The 23411-nt window shown below is 42.4% G+C and overlaps 1 protein-coding gene across 7 annotated transcripts in view; it reads left to right on the top strand.

Annotated features, from left to right (window-relative positions):
• Positions 1–1715: 1715 nt before the first annotated feature.
• Positions 1716–23411, top strand: part of Tcf4 (transcription factor 4) — a 346529-nt gene continuing 324833 nt past the window's right edge. For 4 of the 7 annotated variants that reach the window (XM_057789130.1, XM_057789127.1, XM_057789128.1 and 1 more), the window contains exons 1-3: positions 2933–3080; positions 4388–4478; positions 6219–6291. In XM_057789130.1, coding sequence (XP_057645113.1) covers positions 4407–4478; positions 6219–6291 — 145 coding nt within the window. In that variant the 5' untranslated portion in view covers positions 2933–3080; positions 4388–4406. Of the gene's footprint in view, positions 2184–2932; positions 3081–3363; positions 3498–4387; positions 4479–5741; positions 5771–6218; positions 6292–23411 lie in introns of those variants that run through there. The other 3 variants (XM_057789126.1, XM_057789125.1, XM_057789131.1) reach the window with 3 other exon arrangements.

Genomic DNA, 23411 nt, shown 5'->3' with positions numbered 1-23411 from the left:
AAAAAACAAAGACTAACGCACCCACATTTGTCTCTTCATTTAAAGCAGGAAGAGAAGTTGCATGTTTCTTCTTGATCAAAAGGGGTTAGGAGAAACAAAAACCACACTAGACTAGCAGGGTGCTTTTAGATCCCAAATTTGATCTTATCAGTGATTTCTGGACAGATCAGTTGCTGCCCTTGAAATTCAGGATGGTGAATCTTCCAAACTCAAAGCTAAGAGGGATTTTACGGAATTATCTAATCTAGCCTCTGCGTTTTACAGCCAAAGGCATTGGCGTGGAGTCTTAGGTCACGGAGCTGATTAGAGGTAGAGCCAATGGAATATATTTTCCAAGCCAATGTTTGTGATCTTTTCATTACATCATTTTTTCCGGAGCCTGCCGAGGCTTACTCTGGGAACCCGAGCTAATGTGATAACGCAGCATGAGGTGGTGGCTCGATGTAAAATATTATTTTAAGAAGAGAATGTGGAATGGGGATAAAAGACTGGAGTCTTCATGTGTGAAATAACCCATAAATGTCCCAATTTTTGTCCTGTAAAAACTCACATATAAGCAAAAGATCTTCATTCTGTCGCCTCTACAAATGAGAATCAGAAACTAGAGACATCCCCACTGCCAGGTGGTTTGGGAGCACGGGTGAACGTGGACTCTGGTCAGACTGCCTTCTAAGGTGGGCTCTGCACCTTAATGTAGATATTGGTTTTAGTGAGGCAAATTTATACCTTTTAATAAACTTCTCCTTTGGGTCGGGCTCTGCTATTGCACTTGCTTCTCTTGTTGTGTATAGGTAAAGAGGTGACCAGAGGTGACCAATACTCTAGCTTCATTCTGAGCATCAATGTAGCCTACATTTGTGAAATTCTTAGAACAATGTCTAGAACAGAATAAGCTTTCTCTTGGGGGAATTGGACACTATACTTTGGAGACCAGGGCATCTACAATCTCAAATGGCTAGGTTAGGGGTATCAGTGAATCATTACTAAATTAGGGATGCAAACAGGATTTTTGTATAGTGGTAGCATCACCCTTATCAGATATCTCAGTCTCCTTGTTTGCAGACAAGAAAACAGTTCTGAGAAGGTAATTGCTTGGCCAGAACTAGAAGTTGAGTCCATCATGGTTTATGGTACAAGAGCCATGTGAATCTTGCATCAATAAAAGAAGATTTCTGCACTAATCAAGGTCTTTCACCCCTGGAAGCTTATTTAAAAAAAAAATAGAAAAGAAAAAAAGAAAAAAATAGGGTTGGCCCCGAGGAGGAGGCAAGCACCCTGTCATTCTTCCAGGCCAGGAACACACTTGGCTTGGTGGCCTTTCCCCATACAGCCCAAGCCTGGCTGAAAAATCTGCATCCACAGCTGCCTGTGTCCCGCGCGGCATCTTCCGGGCCTCCCGGCGAGTTCATTCCAGCTGCGGGAACGACTCTAGAGGCAGATATCAGGGCCGGACACGGAACCCGGTGCGAGGCGCGCTCTGCTCTGGGGCAGGCGACCCGAGACCCGCCCGCGCTCCCCTGCCCCCCTCCCGGCTTCCCGGAGGAGGCGTGGCCTAGCGTGCCGCCATCTTGGCGGCCTCTCTAGGCGCTATGTTTACCACTCTATGGTCGCCCGCTCCCGCCCCGCCCCTCCCCAGTCATTGTCTGGTGGAGCAGCGGCGGCCGCAGCGCCTTCTCTTTATAAGCCGCAGTGCCCGGATGTGAATGGATTACAATGTATCTTTCAGGGAAACCTATTATTATCAATGTGACTCCTCGGGGGAGTCAATGATGGTGTTAAGGAGGAGGAGGATGATGAGACGTCTCTAAACTTGGAACAAGTTTAGGACTTTGAAAGAGAAGAAAAAAAATACAACCAACAAGACGGAAGAACAATTATAACTATCCTGTGTTGATTATTTTTTATAAACGATAAGAAAAAGTTGTTGGATTTTTTTTTAATGGTTACTTTTTGGGGGAGGGAATTTTGTTACAGTTTAAGGATGGAAAATGCAAAAACCAGGGCCAGGTGCATAATCTTGTAATCTGTGGCTAACCCTGGAACAGGACTGACTACTACTTAAAATACTCTTTTGGGGGAATACACATGTGAGATACTAAGTACTTGCAGAAGATTTTTGTCTTTTTTTTTTTTTTTAAGTCTCTTTCCTTGGAATATTGTGAGCAAATTTGTGGCCACTGAAGGTAACGTTACAATTTGCTGTCAGAGTAAACTGTTTGTAATTGACCTGAATTTTTAGAATGTTGATCCCAATGTTTTATTCAAACAAAAGGAACAGCCTATTAAATAATTGCCAATGGGAAAACGTGTGTGCATGCATTTCGGTACGTACTCGCACATCTAGCAATACCAGGGTTGGGCAAATGTGTTTTTTAACATTAAAATAGTGAATGTTGCATATATTGGGTAAAGCACGCATGTTATTACGAAAAGATAATTTCGAAGCTTAATTTTGATCCTAAAAAGTGGTGTGAAAAGTGTGTTTTAAGAGCATATAGGGCCTGTAGTGGTAAATGTCGAGTTGAAAACTTGAAGTGCTGCCGAGCGCGGACTTGGAGTACCTAGGAACTCAAGTGTAAAAACAAAACCATATTCATTCCCTAAAATCACCTTGTTTGTTTCCTTTTTAAAACAAAGTTTGCAGCTATACGATTTAGTAAGTTAAGGGCGAAAGGAAGAAAGTCTGCGATTCAGGTTTCACCCCCAACGCAAAACTACCCAAACAAAATATCTCCCTAGGATGGGTTTCTGTATGGAAAAGAAAAATATTGTTCGTCTTGGCAAAGTCTTTATGCATCACGTGTATTTGCAGCAAAGCAAAACTTGCTTTGCAGTGTGTGTGTGTGTGCGCGCGCGCGCTCGTGTGTGTGTGTGTGTATGTGTGTGTGTGTGAGAGAGAGACAGAGAGACAGACAGAGACACACAGAGAGACACACAGAGAGAAGTGAGAGGGGATGTAAACTCGAATCAATTTCAAAGTGCCTCCGAGGGATGAACCCGGCAAACCCTGAACTGTTCAGGCTTCAGATTGTAACTGGCCATCTGAGGGGAAAAATGAGGTGCTGGGTGAATTTTCCTTGGTGGGTTTTATTTATTTATTTATTTTCCGCGACGGGGGTGGTGTTGGGATTTTTTTTTTTCTTTTCTGGGGTGGGGGTGTTTCCCCGGCAGCCTGGCCCGGAGCGCCGCGTCTCCCCGCCGGAGCCCCCCCACCCATTTCTTTGCTGAACTTGCAATTCCGTGCGCCTCGCCGTGTTCCCCCTCCCCCCCTTCCCTCGTCCCCTCCCCTCCCGGGAGAAGAGAGTTGGTGTTAAGAGTCAGGGATCTTGGCTGTGTGTCTGCGGATCGGCGGCGGCGGCGGCGGCGGGGAAACCGGAGCGGGCGCGGGCGCGGGCGCCGGCCGTTGGAAGAGGTGGTGGTGGCGGAGGCAGGGGGATAGACATGACCGCCGCCTGGGCGCCGGCGCTGAACCGGGAGCCCCTCGTCGCGCGCGGGCGGTAGGTAGCGGCGCGGCAGGGCCGGCTGGGCGGATGCGCGACGGGGCCGGGCCGGGCCGGGCTGGGCGACCGCGCTCGGGTTCGGGGGCCCCCGTGGTCCCTGCAGTCTCTGCCGGGGTTCGGGAGCTCAGGAGCGACGGCGTCCCCTCCCCCGGCCCCCGCCCCCTCCAGGCCCGGCGGGCTCCCGGGCACAGTGCACTTTGCCAATGGGCCTGACTTCAATTTTTTTTCCTTCTTCTTCTTCTTCTTTTTTTTTTTTTTTTTTAAAAAAAAAAAAAACAACCCTTTCTTTCACAAATTAGGGGTGCGGGACAATTAGAGGACCGGAGCCTCCGCTCGGCTCCCCCTCCTTGGCCACCCCACCCCCTGTGGACGGGTCTGCACTCCTGGGACCGCTGGTCTTTAATTTCTTTCGAGCTACTTTGCAGGGCAGGGGGGAGAGCTGTGAGTGTGTACGAGTGAGTGTGTGCGTGTGAGGGGGTGGGGTGGAGGGTGGGGGGGAAAGTTGAGACCGGTTCGTGCAGTAGTTTCTCTTTTCTCTGTGATCCATTCATTTCTCGCTCTACCTCCTGTTGCATAAATTGATGCGCTGAGGAGCGGCTACCCCCCTTCTTTCCAGGATTTTGTTTTATAGTGGATTTTAATAGTTTGATCGTCTCTTTGGAAATACAATATCGCTATTTTTTTTTTTTTGCTATTGCTGCCTATTCCATTAAAAAAAATCAAAACAAAACCCAACAAGTCTCCCATTCCTCACTCCTTTCTACGTTAATCCCATCCGCTCCTATATCTCCCCACCCTTCCAACCCCCCAGTCTCCAAAAATCCGATTGTGTTTTCTTCAAGGATTGGGACTGGATTTTCTGATTGCGGTTATTTCCATGTTTCTAGGTTTGTGTGATTTGCTAAAATGCATCACCAACAGCGAATGGCTGCCTTAGGGACGGACAAAGAGCTGAGTGATTTACTGGATTTCAGTGCGGTAAGAAAGAACGGTGGAAACTAACAACAGCAGTGGAAAAAAAAACCAACCCTCCCCCAACACCTCTGCTAGAAACCCATAGTAATGTGAAAGACTGGGGTAATTTTTAAGTGGCTGAACCCTTGGAAAATATGGGGGTCCTTTCCATTTAAGAAGCTTTTTTCTTTTTAAAACTAATTTTGGGATGTGGAAGACCCGAGTTTTTTTTTTTTTAAGCGTCTAATGACTTGCCTCGATTTCTTTACCTACCAATTTTTCCAAATAATGGAATCTTCAAATAAGCAGAAAGGAAAATCAGAAGCCCCTTAAAACTGTAAAGTCCATGGCAAACTTGGCCCCATTTGAACACAGAGTGAACTGCTAACTTTGTGCCCTACTCCACATTCTATTTATTTATTTATTTCCTTTAGAAATGGGAATTGGAGCCTAGAAGAGTCAGTTGCTGTAAAGTTGAGACTGATGGTGCTGTGGTCTGTTGGAAGGACCCATGGTCCTCCTGACTTCCTCCTGGCTGCCTCCTTTTTTGCGGGGAGGGGAAGGGGGGAACTCTGGAAACTCCTATGCATAAATTGTGACTACATTCTTTAGAGTGTCTTGGACTATTTTAGTAAATTACAGTCTTGGAGTCAGCACTAAGAGGAAGGTACACACTTGTGGAGTTTTACGATTGCACCTAGGTCCTTCTCCATCCCCTCTTTTCCTAGGAGTTCCACGGGGCCAGTGGCATTGGATTCAGTTCTCATGCCAGATGAGTTTGGTGTAAGATGCATTTGTAAGGCAAAAGCAAAAGAATCCACAAAACACACAAATAAAAGCCAAACCACCTTCTAAGTGGGGCCCTCTCCTGCTGCTCCTGCTGCCGCTGCTGCTGCTGCTGCTGTTGCCGCTGCTGTTGCCGCTGCTGTTGCCGCTGCTGGCTGCCAGCGCTGCTCCTCTGGTAGACCCTGTGGAGAAATGGCTCTGGCAAGTTTTGCCAGAAAGCAGAGCCCTTAGGCAGCCTTGCAGCCCCCTTTCTGCTTGTCACACTTTCTCCATTCGATCTTTTGCTTTTTGCAGGCTCTGACTCAGGGAAGGTGTGTAAAATGCACCAGAGAGGAGGAAAAGAGGGGAACCAATTAGGGCTGAAATAAATGCTGGAGAGAGAGGGAGTGAAAGAGAGTGAGAGTGAGAGAGGAGACAGGAGAGAGAGAGAGAGAGAGAGAGAGAGAGAGAGAGAGAGAGAGAGAGAGAGAGAGACACGAGACTTGCCTACATTGCTCTCATGTTTGAGCTGAAGTGAGAATCTATTGCAGGTGGCATTTTTATTTTTATTTGGGTTCACGTATGACAGACAAGTCCTGTACAGGATTGAAATGGACATCGCCACGTTTATGTCCAAGGTTTTCAGTATAAAACAAACAACTTTTTCTTCTCCTTTGTCAAACTAGTGTTTTCTAGAGAGGCTGCTGTCCCCCAATCTATGTCTTGATAATGCCAAGGGGACTGTGTTCACAATGTAGAAGGACTGTCTAGCAATCTAAGTCACCCGAGGAGAGAGACAGAACTGTGGTAATGAGGGGGAGGAGGTTGGAATGAGGTGCCTGGTTTAGTTTTAAGTTGGGTGGCAATGGCGATCTCTTTTACTAAATAAAGCCTTAGCATTAACTCCAAGTTATTTATCAAGACTGTGAGAGATCTTTGATGGACTCTGGAGCCTCGGATGTCTTCTTTTCAACTGTGCTATCTCTTTGTTTCCTTTAGATGTTTTCGCCTCCTGTAAGCAGTGGGAAAAATGGACCAACTTCTTTGGCAAGTGGACATTTTACTGGCTCAAGTATGTGAATTCTTTCCTCGGTGTGAAGTTCAATGTCCTTACTTGTTTATTTACTCTTTGTGTGTTTTTGGCCCTGTTGACGTGTTCTGAGTTTTAGCCTCTGATGCTGCGGTTATCTCATTTTCTATGAGCAGCAAACTTTTACAGAATGTTGCCTTTTCGCAATTAAAGTGAGACCTGTCTCTCCATCAATAAAGCCATTTTGGGATTCCATCACTTAATTTAAAAGTGATTTTTAAAGATATGGTTGTAATTAAACATGTGAACATAGACTAATGTTAATAACATGGAGACAGATCTATGTTGCCTATTTTAAAATAGAGGGGGGAAATCCAGCTTTCATAAAAGGGGAAATAATAGCAGTTATTAGGTTCTGTATACAATTAACCATTTCAAAGAAAGGGGCATTTAATTTTTCAGACAGGTCTGTGAATAGCCTCTTGCTAGTCTGAGAGGCAAAGAAGAAATTCATTTATTGTTAAAATACCTTCTGGATGCTTGAGCTGTTTGGTTTTCCCTCCCTTATCATTGACTTATGCAATGAATTTAATATTGCAGATTTAAAGAGTCTTAGCATTTTATACATGAGAATTCTTTGGATGATGCTCCCACAAAAAGGCCGCGGTATTCACAAAGGAGTCTGTGTGCACAGTGATTATCTGGCATTTGAGGAGGAATTTTTAGTATAGGACTCTGAGTGTCTCTTATTAAAAGTGGGAGCTGAAAATGTGAGATTTCTGTACAGTGTTTTTTTGTTTGTTTGTTTGTTTGTTTTTTTCCCAACCAGTTTTAAACAAGGAGTTTGTACATTGTTGCCTGATATCCTTTAGGTCCAGGGTTTAAATCCACTGATGCCTGTTAAGTAGCAGCAGGATTTTCGAGTTCTGGCCATGGTAAAGAACAGTCCCCGAGTCCGCACTACTCTTAAGTCAGGCTGGTAAATGTTGACATCTTCTAGCTGTGAGATGCTAGTGTGCTTGTCTGTCAGCTGTGGATATAATTTTTCTGTCTTTTCATCTGGTGCAGTAGCAACCCAAGAAATCTTGTTGACCTGATTTGTATGATTTATGTATTTTTATAAAATTAATGTCTTTTAAAGCTTGCTGGTTTTTAAGTAAGTTCCCTTTCCTGGGTCCTATAAGTTTAGGGGATTTTTTTTTTTCTTGTTTGATATGCTTTACGAAGTATGTGATGCCTCCTGTGGTTTGACTTTGGCCTTTTTAGGGTCTTTGATGAAAAGTGCTCGTGACACTATGTTTGCTTTACTGTGTGAATCCCGTGACTGGCTCCATTTTTAACAGAATGGTATCAGTGTTACATCTTAGAGATTTCTGCACAGTCTTCTCTATATAGCTCTCAAGACAGAAAATAGTACTATGATTGCTTGAAGTGGCGATGAAGGCAAATGTCTGCTGTGGTCCAGTTAGTGTTTCCTGGAGAGAACATCAAAATACTAACTTTATGCCTGACAGTTATTTTCTTCATGTTCTACTTAAGAAATGTGTGTACAGTTGAAATCTAACTGAAGTCGATGTCAGGCCTGCCCAGAGACTGACTACTCCTAAAGTTAGTGTAAATTCTGTTTACACTGTGCGAAAGCTTGGCACATTTGGAATAAGTTAATGGATTACTTTAGATATGATTTAATATATTAAGATGTATTACAAGTAGGAAAAATGTTAACTTTGAAAAGACAGTTGTTTTACCTTCAGCTCGTGTTCTGTGTTGCTGCTCAGTTAAAGGCCGTGCTGAAGTGCTGAAGTGTTTGTAGACAGAATAGGATGGATGAGTTGAGTATGTACTAATTCATTTTGGTAAGTGATCATATATCAAAACTTCAGGTTTTCAGACAATGGTGTGTTTGTGTGTGTGTGTGTGGGGGGGGTGTTTATGTACACATAATCCCAGAAGGAGACCTCATCCCTGCTGAACGGTTAGGATATTTCTTATGAATATTCAGAGATTATCTTCAAGGTGTTGAACTTTAAACCTACCTGGCACTAGTGGTGTGGTTTTCAGGACCAGATGTTTACCTTGTAAGGATAGAAAGTGTAGGGTTCTTTTATCCTGCCTGCCTGATTGAAAATGCAGGCGTTCCTTGCTAGCGGGGGGCTGGGGCTGGAATACAGAGGCTCCAGAGCTTGGCTCCCCTCTATTAAGGCACGTCAGAACACATGGCTGCTAGTTAAGGACAAGGTTTGTATTTCCACACAACAAGAGACAAGTGTCTCTTTTAAAGCATGATTTAAAAAAAAATTATGAAGACTGCACTTTGCTCTTTTAACTGGAAGAATGAATGAGGAAACTTTGGATACAGGAATTATTTTCTAAAGTAACTTCAAGTTTGTATTCATTGTCCTGAGTGGACTCAGATATGACTTTGAAACTTGGATTCAGGGAAAAGAGATCTGGACCATAAATAAAGAATCCCAGTTTGAAAAATCAGTGCTGTTTGTTTGTTTTGTTTTGTTTGTGTTTTTCTTCAGTGAGGTCAGGTGATATTTCATTCTTCAGGTTCCCAATAGCTGTTGACTCCATACGTGATATTCAGTGTGAGGACGAAAAGAGTGTGGCTGGGTTCCCTTTAATCTTCCATTCCACAAACATGGCTTTTCCTCCCACCTTAAGCAATGGGGAGGCTGCTGGGGCGAGTGGAATGTAACCTGAGCTGCAGCCTGACATTCCCAGGGAGCAGTTTTCACATGAAAGGCTTTTGTCAACCCGGGAAAGGACCAGCAGTTTTTGTTTGATGTTTGCAGGTGTTCCCAGAATGCAGTAAAAACTGTTCAGCCAGGATGGACCAGAGCTTCCATGACCTTAACTGGTGGCTCTGGGATTGTGTTTAAGGAGTAGCTCCAGCCTAGAGGGTAATGCATACAGAGCAACCTGATAGCTCTTATAGTATTGATCTTAAAATGAACTAAAAGCAGCCACAGGCCTGCATGCTTGGAAAATTGTTCCCGTTAAAGAAAAAAAAAAAAACCAAAAAACATGGTTGGGGTACTCAAAGAAAGAAGCTCCATGTTAGGGTGAGTAGAGCTTTGATTTTCTGACATAAGAAATGTGTAGTTTATTTGATTATGTTTGAGGCTTCCGGGAACAAATGATAAACATACTAGAGTTTGGCATCATTTAAATAAAAATCATCTTAAAGTTGACCTACTAAAATGATAATGTACTGAAGAACTTGTTAAGTCAGTCTTCTTGGCTTCTGTTCGCACATGTGAACGGTGGGTCTGTGGACCATTCTGCAGCTTGCTCCTTCAGTTTAAAAGTGGAGGGGTCTTTCCCCTCCATAGTTGCTTAGCTCTTAGGTGTTCAGCAGTTGGTAAAGATTGCCAAATAAACGGTGTTAAAACAGCTAAGAGGAATGTCAAAGCACATCACCTCTCTCTCCTAAGCCAATTTTAGAAAGGGGAAAACAGTCCTTGGCTTTCGTGTAAGTTAGCTCACCTGTGTCCCCATGACACCAAAATAATATGTCAGTTGATCAAGTCATCGAGGGGGGAAAATCAACCTCGATGTGCACTTTTGTATGATAGAGGGGGAAAAAAAGAATTCAAGTTGCCAACATCCTGTGTTAATTTCTTCCTGTGTCACTGTGAATTTTTTTGATGGTTGTGGAAAGGAAATTGTTTTTTCTTGAAGGTGTGTGTGGAGGAGATGCTCCCTATTTTCCTTCCTCTGTGTGTGTGTGTGTGTGTGTGTGTGTGTGTGTGTCTGTATGTGTGTCCTATACATCCTAGTCTGGTACAGTCCATGGTGGTTGTAAAAGTTTTTACACAGACTGAGAGCTTTTATTAGAGTTTGAATAAGTCTAGTAGCATCAGGCTTTTTATATCAAAGCCCCAGTATTCTGAGGGCCAGCCCTGGAGAAACACAGGACCTGGAGCCTCCAGTACAGCTGCGGAACTCAGGAGCCCGAGTGAGGGGCGTCCTCGCTGTCCTTTGTTAGTATCGACAGTCCGCGCTGATTTGCTGTCTATGGTCCTGCAGACCCTTTATGGGAGAGAGCCTTGGCTTCACCACTGGTTTTCTCTCCTTTGTCAGACATAATGGGGGTTCAGGATTGGTGTGCTGTGTGCCCTGGAAGTTCTGTCGTTTGCTCACATGCCCTCTGAGCACTTGGCGTAGGTGTGGAACTGTTTTAGAGTATCGATTGTTCTCTCCTGTCTGGTGTCCCCTGTGCTCCTTCTTTTGCAGCGCTGGGCAGAATCCGTGAGAGCCCGAGTGAGTGCTGCTTTTGTGCCAGGGGCCATGCTCTCTGCTGTGTGCATTCTAGTTTCAGTCCTCCCAAGAAGTCAAGAAGATGCAAACATTCCCTTACCCAATTCATAGGTGAGGAAACTGAGGCACAGAGTTTTTAAATGACCTCTTCTCAGGCAGTTAGTGGTGAAATTAGGTTTACATGCAGGCCCGCCTAGACACAAATCTTTGCAACCTTCACACATATATGCACACAATAATAGGCACACATGCACACCAGCCCACACAAGCCCATACAAAGGCATCAAGAACCAGACAGTTCGTATTTTTCAAGATTATGTGGCTATGAAATATATTATTGAGGCCTGGCATGGAATACTATGTATGATCTTTAGAATAGAAAGCATTTAAAAAATAACATATTTAAGGTAGTGCTACAAACCTCACCTACTATTTTTCTTGCCTCAGTGCCCAGATTAAGTTACCATTTTAAGTTAAGATGGATTTCCATGTGAGTTAGTGTATTGTTCTCGCATTAGCACTTTAATTTTACGGAGAAAATATATCAGAAATTTTAAAAGTTGTGCTTTCTTTCTATGGGAAATCAGCAGCTATGTAGGCCCAGTAAAGGCATTTTCCATTATTTTTTTGTGTAAATAATCAGACCTGAAATTGCAGCAACCCAGTGTGGCCTATTAATATTTGAACAAATAAGGCCCTCTTATATTTAAATATAAAAAAGCTTGCAGTTCATTGTTAAGTCTTTGGAATGGAATCCAAGTAAGTTCTATAATCCTGAGTTCATCTACATCACTAAGATAAACAGTTCAGAAGTTTTGAAATGTCTATTACCAGACATGTGCTTAAAGTGTTAGTTTCCTAAATTCAGAGGGAAGGATGGGTACTCTATTTGACACCGACTTAAGTAAATAAAATGCATTAAACAAGCATGGAGATCCAAGAACTATTGAGACTGAAATGCTCAGCATTTTTGACAGCATCAGCAAATTATCCTTCCCCTACTATTGTAATGAGGAAATCACTTAAATAACAGATGAACAGCGAAGTCACATAAACATATATAATAGAACTATGTAATGAAAGTTTATGCTGTTAATTGCTTGAATCTGTCTTAAATGCTCAGAATCATGGAGCAGTAGAGACTGTCATATAAACAGTTTTGTTTGGAGCCTAAAATTATTCCTTTTTTTGCTTTCATCTGCTATGATAAACAGAGTAATTTTGTAAGCTTTACAGATAAAACATTTACTTCTAATGGTAAACTCCGTTTTATACTGGGAGTTTGCAACCTTGACCAGGGCATGGAGTTGAGCCCTGATGCCCTCCGGCTTGTGATCTCTAAGGGTGAGGGTTAGAATGTTATTTAGATCAGTTCCCATAATCCAAGAGAACAGATCTCAAGTTGCCCCATAAGGAACCTGGTGTGTTTTGAAATGTTTCTCCATTTACAGGTCTTGAACCAAAATGCTCTTGGTTAAGCCTTTAGAATCTGTATGTGTACTAGTTAAATCAGATTCTTATAGAGACACAGCATCAAATAAGGACCAGGTAGTAGAAGAAAAATCCCCCCCTTGCTTAGTTTTGTATTTTATGAGCTTTTTTTTATGACCAGGTGTTCTTCCAAGCTAATTAGATCAGGCTAAGTATTAGAGAAGGGAGAGTGTATCCTAGGCTTTTGTGAAAGGTTATTTTTGTTACAGGTTTCTTAATTACACTGATTTTAAAATTTCAAAGTTGGCCCCCAAATTTCTAAACTTACATGGGAGTTATCCTCTTCCTCGCGTGCCCCATTTAGACTACGTGTAAGTTAAGTGTCTGGGTAGATGCTATTGATCATAGCTCTTTATGCTTAAGAGAAACAGTAGATGAGTGACAGTTTGGGCTTTCAAGAAGATGTGCTAGTACTTTTGTTACAAGAAATTGAAGTGTACAAATATATACATTTATTTATATCAGACCCCCAGAAATGGCAAAACCACTGAAGAGGTTGTTGTATTTATTTTCATTTCAAAACCAAATAAAGGGCCAGTTAATCAGCATATCAAATACCCAGGTGTGTTTAAAATCGGTTCCTGTGGATGGATTTTAGGCCCGTAAGAAAGTTTTTTTTTTAAAGGTGCAGCCACTCAATTGTTCAGATGGCTGTTTTTGTACTTTTGTGTGACAATTAACATGTAATGAATGACTTTCCAGACTGCCATTGGTGGTAATTACTATATGTAGTTTATTAGCTGCAATCCATTGTTGGATGTGCCTGTATTGATTTGTTTTGCAAACAACCCTTCACATGTGTGGCAGTATTTATACATTACTTTGTAAAGAACCTGTTTCATTTGCTGATGTTGACGCTGCCTCTGGAAACTTTGGCTTATACATTCTTATGGGGTAGGGTGCCCCTTTGATCAGTCATCCTAGGTGAGTTGTAAAATTCAAGTCCTTTTCACACTGGAAGCTTTATATTCTGATCCTTGGAGAACCCTAAAGAAAAGTCACACCGTATCTGTTTAGCAAGTAAATGATTTATGGGAAATTAGGTTTACAGGAGGATTTAGAGATGCTCTATTTTATGAGGAAGCATCAAGATTTTGGGAGAGAGTTAAATATCCCTTCCCCGAATCATACAGTTGGTTGTGGCTAACACAGGGTATAAATATACATGTCCCAACCCTCCAGTAACAGTGGTGGTGCTGATATTCATTAAGGTTTGGCCCGCTCAGTTGTTATCAACTATATATTTTTCCAATGCAAAAAAAAGGGGGGTATATAATCTACCATTTCTGAAGAAAATAATAAAACTGAGATGGTGCTAGATGGACATCATAATCGGGCTCACTTGTCATCGCAGGGTCTAATTTGGCTCAGGCAGTTGACGAATAACTGTTAAAATGTATTGTGTTATTAAAAATAACATAGTAAGACCCATGATTAAATATCAGGGCTGTAATTTAATCTTGGGGGTTCTGGTGCTGTTCATAAACCATTTGGCTTTTTTTTCTGTGGCAGATGACGTCAGAGTGCAGCTTGATTGAATTATGACCCTGGTGGCAGGGCACCTGCCTGTGCTTACTTCATGGCATGTCAGCATTTCCATTACGAGCTTTTTTTTCCCTGACATTTTTAACTTTGAATAGTTAAACTGGTCTGATGGTTGGCGTATAAACTTTCAGCCCCTTGGGAACAGACGATTTTCTCAATAAAAGAGAGAAGGTGGTGACAGAGCCCCATTATGGAATACCTTATAGAATGTTCTTCCTTGCTTTAATCTTCCATTAATTTAAACATTCCCTTTTGGGGTACTTAGCCGAATTGCAAGACCTCCAAATGGGAGGTTCTTAATCTCAAATTTCCCAAACCAGGGCTTAACTACCAAGTCCTTAAAGAACTGCCAAATGGGGAAAGGGTAGAACATCTACTGCGAATGTGGGAACCATAGCTCTGCCCAGCCTGGTTTTCATGTTCGGTAAAATACTGAAGAGCAAGGCTTGAAAAGCATGCAAATTGTCGTGCTCTTTCTGGAATGGCTTCTTTAGCACCTTAAGTTGAGTAAAGTTTGATAATGCGTGGTTAGAAAGGTGTATTTATTTCTGCCCCATCCTGAGAAGGCGGTAGGGCCGCTGCAGCTGCACGCCTTGGGTTTAGTATGTTGGGAATGGCCAGAAGATGCTGCTTCTGTTTACCTGGCGTGCTTTTTAGCCACCTATTTTAATGCTGACAGGTGGCCCACCTGATGACTTCTCTAGTGTATGTTAAGTTCATCACCATCCTTGGCAGCTGTAAGGACATGGAAAGCTTTGGGGGAGAAGTATGTATCCAAACGGGTCATGGAGCCCAACAATAAAAAAACACAGGAAATGCATATGAAGCCAGCTTGCATCTTTCAGAAGACATAGTCATGCATCAGCTTTAAAAAATTCATTTGTCTGATTTATTTATCAACAAGGTTTTGCTGTGTAGCCCAGGCTGGTCTTGAACTTATGATCTGCCTGCTTCTACGTCTTCAAGTCTGGCGCCTCTACACCTGGGCTTGCCATAGTCTATATAAATAGAAATGTATTTCTTTTTTTATTTTTAGTTTTTGAAAGCTTATTTCTTACCAGATGCGCTTGCTGTTAAAAGTTTCATGAATACATTGATTTTGATCCTGAAAGAGGGGTGTGTTTAGGGGCTAAATTTTTATCCAGATGATAGTGAACCAGGAGCAGAGGGAAGAGAGTATGGACGGTCCTTGCTCTGCAGTAAGGCTCCGCTATCGTCTAGGCACACATGACTTGGGATGATCTTCAAATTTAAATGTCAATATTTTTATTGTGTCCCCCCCCCAACGTTAAATTTCTTGAGGGGTGTAACAGATTAAAAGCCAGTGCCTTCAAAAGCATGAGTTCTTAATGGATAACATTGGGTGTGGAAATTGAAGTTTTTGATTTTTCAAAATTTTTGATGTGAGTTAGTTTCATACTCTTCCTATGATATTCAAAGTAGAAATTTTTTCTTGATCACAAATGATAGCTCCTTTGGAGAAAATTATTCATTAAACTAAATTCTGAAAATCTGGCAGTTTTTTTCACTGTTTGTTCCTAAGAAGCTGTTTCATATTTCTAACATGATAGAACTTTAAAGCCTGTCTCTTAAATTACAAAAAGCAACATGAGCCCCGCCAGCATAATTCAGGAGGCATTACACCTGCTCAGAAAGAAAAACTACAGATTTAGAATGTTTTAAGATCGCAAAAGTTCATCATCTTTTTTTATTATCATTGCCGCCATCATCACCAGGGCCACATAGCATCTGGGTCAGAGCTAGCAGGAAAATGTAATAGTTATGATTGCCATGTAGTAATTCACGGATATATTTATTGCCGTGTAGTAACTCATGAGTACATTTCCAAACCTGTCTCGAGGATAATATCATCCCAGCCCCAATTTACATAACGCTTGTGAAAACACTGTCAAGGAGCTGGGTTCTTCTTTGAACAGAGCGTATTATAGTTGTGTCACAAGCAGGAAAAATACACACATGTGTATGTGTGCACCTTTCCTTGTCCCAGGGGTCAGAGATGAAAATGTCCCTCTGTGACTGTACTCAGTGCTTCCAGTTAGCAGTGGCTGCAGACTCAAGTGTTGATTGAGATTTGGTTAAGGGAGAACTTATTAATGAACCCTTAGTACAAAGAAAATAAAGTCTTCCAAAGATGTTTCTAGGTACACTTAAGAAATTCTGTCGAGATCTTATGTATTTTTTTTATCTTTTCTTCCCTTTTAAAAATAATAAGGGCTTTATTACTGGAAATACTTTGCACCCCATAATGTTAATCTCATAGTAACTTGTTTTTCTTTTAAAATTTATTTATTTGTTTTGTGTGTACTCGTGATGTGTTTGTGGGTGTGTGAGTGGAGGTCAGAGAGTGACTTTGTAGAGTTGGTTCCAGTTTTCTGTGGACTCTGGGGATGAAATTCAGGTCACTCAGGTTAGGGAGCAAAACCTTCACATACTGAGCACGTTTGTATTTGGGCAGTTTTAAAAATGCTAAGATCTCCTGGGAAGACAGACCTCAATTGAGAAAATGTCACCATAAGATTGGCCTGTAGTCAAGCCTGTGGGAGATTTTCTTGGTTAATAATTGATGTGGGAGGGTCCAGCTTGCTTGAGTGGTGCCCTGCCTGCACAGATGGCCCTAAGTTGTATAAAGAAGTTAGCTGGGCCATGGTGGTGCACGCCCTTAATCCCAGTGCTTGGGAGGCAGAGAGAGGTGGATCTCTTTGAGTTCAAGGCTAGCCTGGTCTACAAGAGCTAGTTCCAGGACAGCCAGGGCTGTTATACAGAGAAACCCTGTCTCAATTCCCCCTCTCCAAAGTAAACAAAATAAAAATAAATAAATGAATACATACATACATACATATATAAATTTTAAAAAAGCAAGTTGATAGCTGATAGCTGTGTGTGGTGGTTCCCACCTTGAATCCCAGCACTTGAGACAGTGGCAAGCAGAACTCTTGAGTTTGAGGCCAACCTGTTCTGCAGAACGAGTTTCAGGACAGCCAGGCCTATACAGAGAAACTCTGCCTTGAAAAAAAAAATCATCTCCAAAAAACAACCAACTAACCAATCAACCACCCAAACAAACAAAGCAAAATCAAGCTGAGTAAGCCATGGAGAGCAAGGCACTAAGTATCATTCTGTGAATTTGGCTTCAGTTGCTGCCTCTGGGTTCCTGCCGCGAGTGCCTGCCCTGACTTTCCTTCCTGATGGAACTGTAAATGTAATCTGTAAGATGAAATAAGCCCTTTCCCCTCACATTGCTTTTAGTTATGGTGTTTAGCATAGCAATAGAAAGCAGACTAGGACACTTGAAAAATTTGGCCATCAGATACTAATAATATTTTCATATATGATTTGATCTTATAAGTTTGAAAAGACCAAACATTGGTGTGTGTGTGTGTGTGTAGGTGAGGTGGGTGGTTGTGGTCCATGAAAGTCAGAGTATGCAATGAATCTCTGCCTTATTTTCTTGAGTTAGTGTTTCTTTTTACTTTTCCCGGAGATAGGCTAGTGGCCAGCCTAGTCCCAGAGGTCACTCCCAAGGGTACTGAGGGTAGCCATGCCTGGCTTTTTCTGTAGATGCTGGGGATTTGAACTCAGGACCTTGTGTATACTCTCTGAGCCATATAGTCAGCCCAGACACTATTGGTTTTAGTTCTTCGTCATGTCGAGCATCATCATCCACTAATTGATACTATCGGGCATTGAATGCTTTTCTGGTCTCTGATCTGCAATTCTTCTTACACTTTAAATTATTAATTAATTAGTTAGCCTATGTATTGGGTATGTGTGGATGTGGTACTACATCATATGTGTGGAAATCAGAGGGCAACTTGAGGAATATACTTCTCTCCTTGAATCATGTGTGTCCCAGGGATCGAACTCAGCTTGTCAGGTTTGCCTGCAAGCACCTTTACCCAGTGAGTCATCTTACCAGCTATCAGCTAGTGACTTTTAGCTTTTAGGTTAATCATCTTCTGACATGTAATTTTCCCTTGATTTCATTAAGTTTTTATTATTCTGTATTTTTTTTAGCCTATGTAGAACTATTTTTTCTTTTGCATAAGATGTATTCTTGTAGTGTTAAAAGAACTCTTTAACCCTGAAGGTTTTGGTAAAATCGGGTCAAGTCTTGGTTGGTGAAACAATGTTGAAAAGTTTGGGATACCATAAGGGCGCATTTTTTTTTTTTTTAATTTGGGCTTGTGAATCTGTTGTTGGGACATTGATAGAATTATTAAGAAGGATAAACTTCCATGTGCTCATTTGCTTTGTCACTCATTCATTCATCTTGTAAGTTTTTACTTTTTATTTTCCCGAGAGGCCAGCCGCAAATGACCCTGTTACCTTGGGGATGCTCCTGTGCCACGGGGCTGACCAGAGTCAACTCCCGCCTTTAAGTGGTTAAAGAAAGCTCAGCTGGGATTCGTCAAGAGCGTGCTTTTCAATGAAGAGATACAGACTTCTGCAAAAGATGGCTTTCAAGTAGAGTTCAGTGCACATTTCCAGTGAAAATCTCAATTTTAGAATCTGCGTGTGTGTGTGTGTGTGTGTGTGTGTGTGTGTGATGTGTAAAGGAAGGAAGCTTTAGAATGAATGTGGAAGTTGGACCTTCAGGTGGGTTGTTATGAATGTACTCTCAAATTTAGCACCAAAGTCTCTATGGGAAATGATTATAATTATGTCCCATTTGTCAATTTTGAGTAGAAATTTAAAAATTGCAAGTGTGCGACATTGATTTGCTTGAAAGACACTAAAGATATCTTTTTTATCTTCACATTTGAATTTCTGTAATATTTATTTTATAATTTATACACAGTAATGTAGTTTTTGTTTTTTAAAAAATTTTATTTACTCTGTGTGTGTGTGAGGGGGGGGGGACTCATATTATATGTATCCCAGGTTGACTTAGAACTCATGATCTTCTCGCTTGACCTCCTGAGTACTAGGATTTAAGATGACTCTTTTAGTTTAAAATTTGATTATCATGTGGCAGGTCACATACTGGGCTCTGGAGGTGAATACAGGAGAAGACAGACAGGGTCCTGAGGTGCCTGAAAATGGCAGTGGACATTATGGGATAAATGACCTACAAGACAGCAAGCCCTAATGTAGGAGGAGAGAGAAGCATTAACAGTCACGTTAGCTGGCTCAGCTGAACAGTAGGGAAAGGCTACTTAGAGGTGAGTACAGCTAAGCTGAGTTCTGGTGGATGGGGGTAGTTACATGGATGAAGAGGGCTGGACGGTGCTCCCGTATCTAGTGAGGTATGGTGATCAGGTAGGAGAGCATGATTGTAACGGAGGCCAGAGGTGGACAGGGGCCAGGTTCTGCAAGGCTGAGCACAAGGTATGTTGCTACTGATCAGATTTGTTCCTGGGGACCCTCTGGGGACCCTCTGCTGCAGCCAGGAACCACAACCCATAAGGTACTCAGCATATCGGCTCTGGCAGCTGTAAGGCTCTTGTAGACACATGTTCGGGTATGAACTGGGTTTCCAAGTTTGGGCTGCCACTGGCGACTACAATTCAAAAATTGACTGGAGTCCTTATTTGAAATCTGTGCCTTCAGCTCATGGGAGAACATTCCTAGTGAGTGTGTGTGTGTGTGTGTGTGTGTGTGTGTAACAGCCTTTAACATTTTACTAACTTGAGAATGTGCAAATCAGCTTCCGGTTGCCATTCCCTCCCTGCACCTATACCCACTGATCACTGAAGAAACACCTTATGTTTTCTGAGAAAAGGGTTGGATTGATTTTGCAATTCTGTTCTTCTAGGGTGCAGAGGTCAAAACGGGTCTTTTTTGGTGACTATGGACCATTTAGGCTTGTTGTCCCTAATGTTAGAACTGCTTGATAGAATCCATACAGTTCCCTGATGCTACTGGACATGTTTGTCAGTGAACTTGAGGGTGGTTTGACTTCTATGGTGTTCTGCCTGGGATTGTACCATCAGTATTTGATTGTCATTCTTCCTTAATTTTTTAAAAAATATTTATTTAACTTTATTTTATGTGCATTTGGTGTGAAGGCATCAGATTCCCTGGAACTGGAGTTACAGACAGTTGTAAGCTGCCATGTGGGTGCTGGGAATTGAATCTGAGTCCTCTGGGAGAGCTGCCAGTGTTCTTAACCACTGAGCCATCTCTCCAGTCCCTATATTTGTCTCTCTCTCTCTCTCTCTCTCTCTCTTTTTTTTTTTTTTTTTTTTTTTTTTGGTTTTTCGAGACAGGGCTTCTCAGTGGTTTTGGAGCCTGTCCTGGAACTAGCTCTTGTAGACCAGGCTGGTCTCGAACTCACAGAGATCCGCCTGCCTCTGCCTCCCAAGTGCTGGGATTAAAGGCGTGCGCCACCACCGCCCGGCTTGTATTTGTCTCTTGAGGTAGACCAAAAGGGGAAATTATCTGTTAGCTCTTGATCAGGTATGATATGAAGCTTTCCTACTTACCCAAATCCCACCCTCATTTCCCACCTTGGTCTCTCCTAACTACCATGAGCCTCTGCCATGATTCCCTCCAGCTGTTCCTGCTCCTTTCTTTCGTGAATCTTAGTTTGATCTTAGGTGTCTTCTCTCAATCTAGCATGCTGGGTAGTCTCTTTCATGAGGCAGAATCTCGCAACTCTCTCAGTGTGTCTACTGTGAAAGTTAGAGAAGAGACACCGAGGCTTCTCTTCCCCATCTCTATGTGGGCCAGCTGGTTAGCACTGGGTGCAGCTGTGCTAATAGGCTAGCCTTAGACCAATGCCAATTAGTGATACTTGGCTCCTGGTTCCTAGAACTGTTTGGATTCTTCAGCATGTGTGTTCAGAAAGGAGGGAAGTGTAGAAATTATCAGCTCCAAAAGCAAAAATTCCTTAAAGCATGTGTCCATTGCTGGTGAGTCAGATGTAGCTTAGCGGCTCTCAGGTGCAGTGTCTGCCTCCTAGGGAGTCTATCATCCTCTAGGCATGCTTTGATAAGTCTTAGATGAAAGCAAAATAAAATGTGCTGGCCTTTCTTTTGGAGGGACACACTGAGCTTCTACAGATCTACAGCACTTTTAAAACATTATTCTTTATTTTGTGTGAATGGTTATTTGTAGCCAGATTGTGTCCCTCCAGTCTGCTCTGTCCTCTTCCCAGTCAGCTTCCCAAATAACCACGCAGAGACTTATTAATTTTAAATGTTTGGGCAATAGCTTAGGCTTGTTACTAACTAGCTCTTGCATTTTAAATGAACCCATACTTTTTACCTTTACTTTACCATGTGGTGGTACCTTTTTTCAGCATGGCATGCTCATCTCCTGCTTATTCTGTGTGTGACTGTCTCTGCCCTTCTTCGTCCCTGCATCTCAGTCTGGCTCTCCCACCTAACCACTTCTTGCTATCTATTGGCCAGTTGGTTTCTTATAAAACTAATGAAAGTAATACATATTCACAGTGTACAAAAGGTTTATTGCATAGCAGGTATTTTGTCTGCTTGTATGTCTATGTGCCATCTATATGCCATCTGCATACCTAGAACCAGTGATCATGGGGGCCAGAAGAGAATGTCAGATCCCCTAGGACTAGAGTTACAGGGCATTGTGAGTCACCATGTGGGTGCCATGAATCAAACCTGGGTCCTTTGGGAGAACAATCAGGGCTCTTAACTGCTGAGCCATCTCTCTAGTCTCCCTTCCTATCCTTGTCACCCCCGTTTTCTTTGTCCACACAGGGTGTCACTATGTTGCTCAGACTGGTGGTGGCTGCAAATTTATAATCCCTTTAGCTGCAGCCTCCTGAATGCTGGGATTGCAGGCACCATGCCTAGTTAGGTTGTTTGTCTCTTTGTTTCTCTGTGTAGCTCTGGCTGGCCTAGAACTCAATATGTGACCAGTTGTGTGCCACCTTGCCTGGTGGATTATTTTTTTATTTTCCTCAATAAAAGTCAGTAAACGATTAGCATTGTCAATGTCATCATGGCAAGCTCTTTTCTATACTATTTTGTTTTCATGCTTGAAATACTTCATAATTAGATGCAAAGATAGATATGCTGGGTGTGGTCACTGAAACCTGTAGTCCCCCGCACTTGGATGACTGAGGTAGAGGATTGCCCATGAGTTCTAGGCTTGCGTTGGCTATAGAGTGAGACCATGTCTCAAAAACCAAAACCAAGTAAAAGACAAGTAGAAAACTATCCCCCTCACCTTCCCTCTATCCACAGAGGTCTTCCTTTAACCCTTTGTATCAAGACCTGGCTCTGCATCTGCTCTCTCTTCATGTGCTCCCCATTTTCCATGTGACCCTGATCAGATATAGGCCAAGCACATGCTACCCCCTGAAAACCCGAAAGTCACCAAGGTTCCAAAGTTTTTGAACATTGACTTGAGGCTACAAGTGGAAAACCCCACATCAGAGCCTATGTCCCTTCACACAGAGGCATTGAAAACTACACGAAATGGCATCTGAGCTGTGTGTGTGAGGTGCGAGTGCAACATAAATTCCTGTGTTCAGACCTGGACTTCGCCCTCAAGTCATTCCGTGTTGTGCATTCAAATACTGCAACATCCAAAAAGAATATGAAATTCAAAACACATCTGGTCTCAAGCATTTCAGATGAGGGATACTCAGTCTGTATCACAGGACCTGTCTTATCCTGTAGTATTTGACAGCTGCAGAGGAGTATGTGTAGCATGCCAGAAGTCATGAAATTTAGCCCTGGAGGAATGCTTCCGAGCCCACCCACCCTTTCTACCAACCAGAGCAGTTTTGCGACTAGCTGCTGGTTTTCTTTCTAAACGTTCCTTCTCTGTTGCTGTTCCTGTTTATCTTTTCTGGGACAGGTAAGCATAAGGATATGCTCCTCCGTTTCTCTTGTGGAGTAGTTTTAGGATGTGAAGTTTGGTGTTTTGGCTCACCCTGGGGGGATCGCAGAGACAGCATCGTGCAGTCTACTGCCACCTCCGTTCTCACTTTGTGCGTGTTCCAGGCTGACCCACAATGATGCGGGTGGCTTTCCGTCACTGTTGATACTGCTGAACACTGCCCCGGTTTGTTTCCTTTGAGCTTCTTGATTGGAAGCCTGTTTTGTGCAGGCCATGCTTGGTTTGGTTTCTTAGCTGATCCACAGGGAGAGTCTCTCAGTAAAGTAGATACTCATGAGTAGACGTCCTAGGCTGCCACGTTATGTGAAAGCGCAACATGACGAGATTTTTTTTCTCGAGTTTTTTATTTTTAATTTAGTAATCTACATTCTCAGCTGCAGCATAAAAGATTATTATGGGTACATGCCTTTGTCTGTCTTAGGTGTTAATCAAGCTTCTTAATTTGTTTCTTTCTAGTAGGTATAAAACATAGAACGTATCTCATTGTGGTTTCAATATGCAGGTTTTTTGATGATGAGCTTTTGCATATATTTATTATCACATATGTTTTTTTCTCCTCATTGTTCCTTGGAATTCCCTCATTCCCCATTTTCTCCTTTTTTTTTTCTGTAATCAATTTGTAGGTGTTGTTCGAGTTTTGAATAATTCTTTCCCCGTCACCTACTGCAGGTACTTCTGTGGCCCATCCTTTTCTCCTTTGCAGTAACTTTTAGTAAACAGAGCCTTGTAAAAATATTTATTGATTTATTTAAATGGTATGTGTGCCTGTGTGTATGTTCATGGGAGTGCAGATACGCACAGAGGCCAGAAGAGGGCATCAGGTTCTCTGGAGCTGGGCATATAGGCGGTTGTGAGTCACCTGTCTTCGGTGCTGAGAATCAAACTTGTCTTCTGGAAGAGCAGCAAGTACTCCCAACTGCTGAATCAACTCTCCAGTCCCAGCAAAGTCTTTAACATTATCAGGCTTTTTCTTTAGGATTTTATGTTTTGAATCCTGAGGGGAAAGTCATTCT

This window comes from Chionomys nivalis, chromosome 14 (assembly GCF_950005125.1).
Source record: "Chionomys nivalis chromosome 14, mChiNiv1.1, whole genome shotgun sequence".
Taxonomy (NCBI): Eukaryota; Metazoa; Chordata; class Mammalia; order Rodentia; family Cricetidae; genus Chionomys; species Chionomys nivalis.
Note: the sequence above shows the minus strand (reverse complement) of the source record. Positions and strands in the feature narration are given on the sequence as shown.